General features: G+C 44.0%; 2 protein-coding genes across 2 annotated transcripts; one reads left to right on the top strand and one right to left on the bottom strand.

The window, feature by feature from the left end:
* The first annotated feature begins 1,183 nt into the window (after positions 1 to 1,183).
* LOC138637376 (uncharacterized) lies at positions 1,184 to 2,881 on the top strand. Its single transcript, XM_069725985.1, has 2 exons — positions 1,184 to 1,760; positions 2,200 to 2,881. Exons 1-2 carry the CDS (start codon positions 1,350 to 1,352, stop codon positions 2,728 to 2,730), a joined length of 942 nt encoding a protein of 313 aa, XP_069582086.1. The 5' UTR covers positions 1,184 to 1,349; the 3' UTR covers positions 2,731 to 2,881.
* A 589-nt stretch (positions 2,882 to 3,470) lies between these two features.
* On the bottom strand, positions 3,471 to 8,694 carry LOC138637375 (uncharacterized). The gene is made up of 2 exons (XM_069725984.1): positions 8,301 to 8,694; positions 3,471 to 4,977 (listed from the first exon to the last, which is right to left on the bottom strand). The coding sequence occupies exon 2, from the start codon at positions 4,969 to 4,971 to the stop codon at positions 3,712 to 3,714; it is 1,260 nt and encodes a 419-aa protein (XP_069582085.1). The 5' UTR covers positions 4,972 to 4,977; positions 8,301 to 8,694; the 3' UTR covers positions 3,471 to 3,711.
* Between the last annotated feature and the right edge of the window lie 220 nt (positions 8,695 to 8,914).

Genomic DNA, 8,914 nt, shown 5'->3' with positions numbered 1-8,914 from the left:
GCAACGATCATAGGGGCCGTCGCAGCGTCTTGCTCTAGCCAGGTAGGCGTTGTACATTAAAAAGGAGACGCCTTTACAATACATTGCAGTGACGCCCGTAATAGATTTAAATTTTAAACGTTTTCTTGGAAAATATCAATTTACCACGATCACATAAACTTCCCATACTATGATAGCCTAGGTCCAATACATATCGCCTGATTAATACAATATATTAATATATATTAATATATTAATATTAAAATATGCAATTACAAAGGATAGGGGACCGCCAAGTGATAAAGTATTACCTAAAATAAAAAAAAGGATACGCTATTACAAAAGGTGACTCCCTCTGTCCTGATAAAGCCTGGGAGGTGGTGTGTACATTCCATAAAAGAGGTCTTTACAATACATAACAATTACAAAAGGAGACGCCTTTACATTACATTATAACATTAAAAAAGTGACCTCAGGACATGACTTTACAAAGGAGATGCCATTGTGTCGCAATAGTCTGTGATGTGGTGTCTACATTATAAATAAAGGGGGTCTTTATAATACATTACAATGACAAAGGGGAGGACATAATGACATTAAAAAAGGTGACGCCATAACATGACTTTACAAAAGGAGATGCCATCTGTCGCAACAGCCTACATGGGGATTACAACAGCCATTACAAAAAAAGGCTTTTACTTTATTTAATAAAAAAATGGTGACGCCATAACGTTATACAATGGAGTGGGTGTGATGTCTCCCTGTGAACTGTGATAGGCCACAGCGGGATCATCTATAGGTAGGTTCTATAGCAAGGTTCCGATATAAAAAGCTTGAGTCAACTGTTCAATCACTTGTGCGTACTTCAACTACGAGCATCTTGCAATAGGTTGGAAATCCACAACTCTGCATCGTGTTCATTCTCCATCTCGTAAGCGTTCTGGTTGGAAATCAAGATCTTTGCAGCGTCTTTGTTTTATAACCTCTCGTGAGCGTCTTGTTTAGAAATCTGGAATTCTGATCCGTATTGATTTAACATCTCGTGAGCGTCGTGGTTGTAAATCGAGACCTTTACATCGTTCTCTAGCTTCTTGTGAGCGACCTGGTTGGAGATTTTGAACTCATCAGCGTTCTTATTAAATCTTTCATGGTAATTTTTTTTTTTTTTTAATCTGCCATTTTCAAGCCCCAAAATTGGTATTAATAATATAAAAAAAGCATACGAACCATTCCATCCCTAAAATGGTGGCTACCAAAAGGAAAGAGCGCACGGCCCATCCCATACAAGAGAAGGCTGCTCACATTAGGAAAGGCACAGGGGCCACAACTTTCTTGCTTGATGTTGCTTCATGTTTTTATTCTTTTTTTAGATGTCTGCCAATGAACAAGACTGTGTTCGGGCACTCATAGAGATGTACCGCTCCCTGCCCTGCTTGTGGAAGATAAAGTCGGCGGATTACAGCAACCGCTACAAAAAGAAAGATGCGTATGAGAAGCTGGTGGCCATCTACAAGGAGCATCATCCCACTGAGACGGTGGATGAACACATTGTGCGTAAAAAAATCCAGGCTCTCCGCACAGTCTACAAAAAAGAGTTGAACAAGGTGGAAAAGTCGCTGAAGTCTGGGGCCGGAACTGACGACGTCTATGTGCCCAAGTTGTGGTACTATGACCTGCTGGCGTTCACTCGGGACCAGGAAATTCCTCGTCCGTGCCAGACTGTCACAAGCATATGTGCACCATCGCCTGAAGAGAACCTGCCCGAGTCTCCGGACGAGCATGTAAGTACCCCCTAGCTTCCCTTCTAGTAGCATGCCGTGTGTCTTGTAGGTTTATGAGACTGCATGGTTTCCAATAATAATGATTCACATTTTTCATGTTTAATCCCCCTGTTAATAACAGTTGTCACTTCCTGTTCTGAGAAGTATGTCCAAACAGTACTCCCCCCTCCTTTAAATGCATTTTTAATAATTTCCAAAGTCTATAACATAAAGATAAATACATTAACATATTGTGTCTTCCGCACATTTGTACGTACAGTATTGCTGCCCAATGTAGTTCAGCCCAGCTCTGAAAGCTCTGTAACCCCTGTGGTTTGCTACCTAGTTCCTCATAGCTTCCCATGAACAGGAATAGAGGTGTTGGAGAGGTGGGGCTCTAGGCTGAGTTGTTTGTATGTTATTGACTTTTAATTTTTTTTTCTTTTTGCTTGAATCGCAGGTGCCTCTTCAACAGCGGGAAAGACCAGAAGGGAACGATGTCCAGTCCCATCAGTCCTCCAGAAGCCCGTGTCTCGAGGATCAGAGACGTCCACAGCGGCCATCTCGCAAAAGAAAGTCGACAGCGGGGACACCTGTGGATCTCCTGGCAATGGCTAACAACATCTTGTCCAAGCATGCGGCAACCCAGCTCTCCGCATTCCCAACCTTGGTTGAGGAACGGTTAAAAAAATTGGACGTTACCCAACGATCTCACGCGGAGCGATTGATGTTTGACGTTCTGAACGCGGCAGCCGCTGGAAAACTGAGCGACACATCTATGTTGAACATCACTGAGCGTCAGCCCAGTAGCCAGTTTTATTTGGGACCACCACAGGAGCCCATGCACAGCACTCCTGTCCGCAGACCAGGCCCACATCATTCTCAGTTCTGGACACCACCTGCACCTCCTTCTTTTGCAGACTTTTCACAAGGACCTCCTACGTCCACGGACCGGTACAGCGAGATGGGCACCTACTATCAAAATTTGTAGGGATCTTGTCTTGAAAACACTATAGACTTCAGTTTTATAACGTCCATAATCCACTCTGCCTACTGCCCTGCAGTCATTGGCCTGACGCCCGGTAATTAATCCTTGTGCCACATGAAAATGTCATGTGAAAACAAATAAAATATATATATTTTTCAAATTTGTCTCCATACTACGTGGCTCTCTGGATGGGCAAAATACTATGTGGGTGGGCAATATGCAAAGTGGACATGCATACTGTACAATACCAAATGCATTATAATCGGGATATATATATATATATATATATATATATATATATATATATATATATATATATATATATATATATATATATATATAGAACAGCACAATGCTCACCAATAGCGGGTGCCTAGCCCCCTGGATACAATGGTCCAAGCATTTATCCAACATATATACAAAATAGGAAAAAGAAGGCAGCACTCCCAAAGTTTCATGTGAAAAAAATATGGAGATTTCATCGACCCACATCACTGCTCGACGTTTCGGCTCCCTGAGCCTTTTTCGAGCCTTGAAAAAGGTTCAGTGAGCTGAAACGTCGCGCAGTGATGTGGGTCGATTAAATCTCCATTTTTTTTTTCACATGAAACTTTGGGAGTGCTGCCTTCTTTTTCCTATTTTGTATATATATATATGTATGTATATATATATATATATATATATATATATACACACACATACACACACACACACACACATCATGAAAGCGCTAGGGCAGAAGAGGTTGTTGATTCCCATGGTTCATATGTTTGATACAGAAGTAGAGTATTTTCATAGTTCAATATTTTAATTGGAATGGAATAAAAAGAACAAGACAATGTACATAAATCAATATATCGTTATGTTGACATTGTTACTTGACAAAGAAATTGGTTGGGTTCTAAAAAGAATGGTACACGAGAGCGGATGAACAAAAACAAATGTAATCCATAATAAATGGTAAAAGATATGCCGACAGTTGCGCTACAATTGTTGGTGCTGCCATGAGACAGCCCCTGGACCATTGAAAAAGTCACAGTATTTTTCCCTGCAATTTGTCGCGTCATCATTGTTCCTTCCGGATCCCAGACTTTCCAGGCCAGAAACCCTGTGCTCATCTAGACGCCATTCTCCCTGGGTTATATCCCCGTTTGCAGGGTCAACAGAGTCTACATACTGTGGAGGGCTGTATGCAGTGGCATCACGGCGGCGCAAAAAGTTGTGGAGGACGCAACAAGCAAGAACCACAGAGTCTATAGACGATAGTTTCATGTTCATTGCAGTGTGGAAAACACGAAATCGGTTTGCCATGATTCCAAACGCATTCTCCACAACGCGTCTAGCTCTCGAAAGCCGGTAATTAAATATGCGCCGCTCAGGTGTCAGAGTTTTCTGGGAGAATGGCTTCAAAAGGTTGGGATGCAGTGGGAACGCCTCATCTCCGACAAACACAAAGTTCATGTTTTCAGTAGTGTCACTGTTGGGAGGCAAGGCCAGTTTGTTTTCTTTCAAGCGGTCCCCAAAATCGGTTAGCTCCAAAACTCCGCCATCAGATAATCTCCCGTTAATCCCTACAGACACACTTACAAATTCGTAGTTCGCATTAACGAGGGCCATCAGAATTACGCTGAAATAACCCTTATAGTTATAATAAAAGGAGCCGGAGTGTGGTGGTTGGGTGATGCGGACATGTTTCCCATCCAAGGCACCCCCGCAATTAGGGAACTGCCATTGCTCATGAAATCCCCTTGAAATCTCTTTCCAATCATCCGGGGTCTCCGGGAAAGGCATGTAATTTTGGTGTAAAGCAGAGATAATTGCTTTACATGTCTCCGGAATTATGACGCTGAGTAGGGTTCGGGAAATCGCAGCGCAGTAATGCAAGTCTTGCATAGACCTTCCAGTCGCCAGGAACCGGAGCGTAACAGCCAGTCTCTCATCCACAGGGACAGCAGCTCGCATCCTTGTATTTTGCCGCCTAATATAAGGTTCCACAGCTTCAAGTAGGAAATTAAATGAATCCTCGGACATTCTCAGGTAGTTCTTGAAATCATGCGGGTTGTTCTCCTTCAGTTCCCTGATTAGGCCCATGTGGGACAATTGATTCCTCTTCTGCAGCCACTGTCTGGTCCACATGCGGCGCTGTCGCTTTGCACGATTGTTTCGCGCTTCAGCCTCCAGCTGGTTCTGAGCTTCTAACAGCAATGCAGCCGCTACAATCGCAGGTACATCCGAAAGAGACATGGCAACCTGAAAAAGCACAATAAAAAATAATTATTACATATGATTTGCTAAAGTGACACAAGACAACCAATACTGTTAAATAGTGTTCACACATCTTTTTTTTTTTTTTTTTTTTTTGTTATAAGGCAAAGTTCACATTAGCGTTTTGTTCGGTGCAGCCACGGCAATGCATGTGCCACTATATTTTACCTAGGGGCCTGAAATAACATGTGTTGCCCTATCGTTTTGTGAATCATGCGTCAGGACACAGAGGACGATGCATGATGTTTTTTTTCTGACCCTAAAACCATGGAAAAGTTAATGCATGGGTCACAAAAAGCGGCGTTGGGCATGTGCTCACATATCTGTTCAGCGTTGCATCTCAGACGCTGCCCTGTTCTACAGAAATGTGAACATAGGATTTAATGGAAATTTATATTTACATGTGTAATAAGCAGCGTTTAACACTACAGCCGCACCTCATTAACATCCCAAAATTACGATACAAGCTACTACAAAACTGAAAGCAAGACAATAAACGCTGTGACTTGGTAACGGGAACGCCAAAAAAAAAAAAGGATGTCTGGAGCCGGCGTCACAAACGCGACGCTGTGCATAATCAGAGACGCTATAGCGATGCCGATCGCGCCGCAGCTAGGACCTCCTCTGGGCGTGGTTAGGCGGTGCCGTACAGCGTCTATCTTTAGAAAATGGCGGCGAGACAGCGCTGTGCTCCTCTGGGGCAGGCCGAGGTGCGTTTTTTTGTGGACAGGATGGATGCCCTCGACTATGAGGGACGGAGGAGCCGGCCTGCCCACCCAAATTTGCACAAGAATGCAGTGCTGGGCCGCATTGCAGAAATGATGGAGAGGAGGTTTAGCATCCGGCGCAGTGCGCTGCAACTGCGCAAGAAGTGGGCCGACCTGCGCTATAAGCAGCCACTCCATCTGGCACACTTGCGAGCGGAGGCAAAGCAAGGCAAGTATCAGAATGGTGGAATTGGAAGACGCACGGTACCGAGCGGGGGGAAATGGGAGACTCGTGCCCGTGGTTGCCAACTTGTCCGGGACTTACGAGGACAAAAATTTAATATTTTCTTTTCAAATTTCTATAATGTCCAAGCGCAAAAATGCGTTGTCGCGTAAAAATTGGTCAGGTCATGAATTCCATAATCTCCACCCCCCATATTTAATTTATACGGATGTCCGCAATTGTAATCCCGATTGGCCTGAAATCATTACGTGGAGGTTGGCAACCCTGCTCGCACTGCCAGTAGGGGGAAACAGGAGACGTGCACTGCCGTGAGGTGCTTCCTATGTTCTATATATGTAATTACATTTAGCTTGTCAAAATTGATTTTTACTCCTTCCCGCAAATGGCCTCTTTTTTTTTTTTTTTTTCTACAGCTCTGTACTTTTGTTGTCTAAACATGGCGATTTCTTTTTTTTAATTTTTTTGTGTAGAGAGACGCCGCCGGCACCAGAGGGCACTGGCCTCCACCACAGCGGCCAGCAGCAGGCCACAGCCTGGACCGTCACGTAAGTTATCCATCATTCATTTCAATTTTATAACTGCATATGGGACTTTACAGGGGAGCAGAAATATAGAATACATTACAGATGCTGCCGAATTTCGATAGGCTCCTAACTTTTGCTGTCAATGTTGTCTAGTTTTATTGTGATGTCTACAGCTCTGTACTTTTGTTGTCTAAACATGGCGATTTCTTTTTTTTATATTTTTGTGTAGAAAGACGCCGCCGGCACCAGAGGGCACTGGCCTCCACCACAGCGGCCAGCAGCAGGCCACAGCCTGGACCGTCACGTAAGTTATCCATCATTCATTTCAATTTTATAACTGCATATGGGACTTTACAGGGGAGCAGAAATATAGAATACATTACAGATGCTGCCGAATTTCGATAGGCTCCTAACTTTTGCTGTCAATGTTGTCTAGTTTTATTGTGATGTCTACAGCTCTGTACTTTTGTTGTCTAAACATGGCGATTTTTTTTTTTAATATTTTTGTGTAGAAAGACGCCGCCGGCACCAGAGGGCACTGACCTCCACCACAGCGGCCAGCAGCAGCCCACAAGCTGGACCGTCACGTAAGTTATCCATCATTCATTTCAGGCTCCTAACTTTTGCTGTCAATATTGTCTAGTTTTATTGTGATGTCTACAGCTCTGTACTTTTGTTGTCTAAACATGGTGTTTCTTTTATTTTTGTGTAGAGAGACGCCGCCGGCTACAGAGGGTACTATCCTCCCCCACATCTTCCAGCAGCAGCAGCAGCAGCCCACAAGCTGGACCGTCACGTAAGTTATCCATCATTCATTTCAAAATTATAACGGCATATGGGACATAAGAGGTGAGCTGAAATATTGTATACATTACAGATGCAGTAACCCCACCGCAGTCCACTACTCCGCCCTTCCGCTACCCATCTTCCTCCCCCGGCTCGGCATCATTCTCCCCAGAGGCGAGCATTCGTAAGTGACGATAAACTGCGAGCGGTTCCCCACAGCGAGTTCAATTGTTAAACAGATATGATTTTGATTACTTTTAGCTCCGGGAACTCTGGCCCGAGACAGGGGATGGGTGGTCAGCAGCTCCAGTGATGGACAACAGGCGTCCCTTCTCCGTAAGTATACAGACAGTGGGAGGGGTTATCGGTGGGATGTCACATTTGACAGCGACTAATAAAATGCAACCAATAAAAAAAAGACCTCTGGGACAGGACAAAAAAAAAAGACTTTTATTCTATCTTCTATCTACAGAACCGGACACTGTGAGAGAGCTGCTGGCCAAACAAGAGGGACTGGAGCGGACAGTAGCGCTCTTGGAGCGCACAGTAGTGCTGCTGCAGCATCAAGTGCAGCAACATGGACGCACGCTGCGACACCTTTTGGCGCGCGGGCGTTAAAAATGTTTTTTTTTTCTGTTTTTCTTGACAGATGTTAGTGTTTTGTTGAAAAAAAAAAAAAAACAGTTCAGTTTCTAAAAAAAAAAAAATTTCGTTCCTTTAAGTTGTGTGCTGTTTTATTTACTAGCGGAGCACGCCAGGGCCAGCCAAGGCAGACACAAGAGAATTAGTTAACCTTTCCATATAGTGTGTGCAAAATTGGCAGACAGCTAGTTTACCTTTCCATATGGTGTGTGCAAAATTGGCAGACAGCGCAACTGAGTTTGCAAATCGCATAGTAATGCCTCCATCTTGTGCGTCTGCTTGCCAGATGCACAAGATGGCTGCCGGAGGTGTTTTATCCATCATTACACCATATACATAGATAAACATTATTGAATAGCCATAACTATACACAAAAGAAACAAACAACTGAAAGACATTTCATACCGTTGATGAGCAAGAAAAGAAACGATGAAGACGCCTGCAGTAGAATACGTTCTAGACAGAACGTCCACGGGAGAAGAGGATCGTAGCTGGCGAAGGATCGTTCCGAACAGGACGCTGGAAAGGCAGAAGACCGTGAAGACACAGCGCTCCAACAATATGAATCAATCGCTGTAGAGTTGCGGTTTATATTCCGGGACGCCGTAACGTCACATCCTGGGTGTCTCCCTGTGCAGAAAACACACCTATCTGGCTACGTCTGCATCGTTAGATCGTTACACTCTTGCTGTGTGACACTGAGCAAACGACTAGCGAGGACGATCTGTGAGTCGCTGTTACGTCACTATATCGCTCCAGCATCGTTCGTAGGTTGGTGTGTTTGGCATCTCTGCAGCGACCTAAACAGCGACGTTCCAGCGATCTTATTTTGGTCGGATCGTTGTCGTTCTCGTTGTAAAATCGTCTAGTGTGACGGTACCTTAATGAACCAGGCAGGGAGTTTATAATAGCCTCAGGTATCTTTTGCATGTGTTTAGAGTTAATTAGTTGATTCAGAAGATTAGGGTAATAGGTCGTTTAGAGAACCTTTTCTTGATATGCTAATTTATTGAGACAGG

This window comes from Ranitomeya imitator, chromosome 5 (genome assembly GCF_032444005.1).
Source record: "Ranitomeya imitator isolate aRanImi1 chromosome 5, aRanImi1.pri, whole genome shotgun sequence".
Lineage (NCBI taxonomy): Eukaryota > Metazoa > Chordata > Amphibia > Anura > Dendrobatidae > Ranitomeya > Ranitomeya imitator.
Note: the sequence above shows the minus strand (reverse complement) of the source record. Positions and strands in the feature narration are given on the sequence as shown.

Coding starts and splice junctions, on each gene's coding strand:
- LOC138637375 (XM_069725984.1), bottom strand. CDS start 4,971: ATGTCTCTTTCGGATGTACCTGCGATTGTAGCGGCTGCATTGCTGTTA.
- LOC138637376 (XM_069725985.1), top strand. CDS start 1,350: ATGTCTGCCAATGAACAAGACTGTGTTCGGGCACTCATAGAGATGTAC. Junction 1,761..2,199: donor CCGAGTCTCCGGACGAGCAT/GTAAGTACCCCC, acceptor CTTGAATCGCAG/GTGCCTCTTCAACAGCGGGA.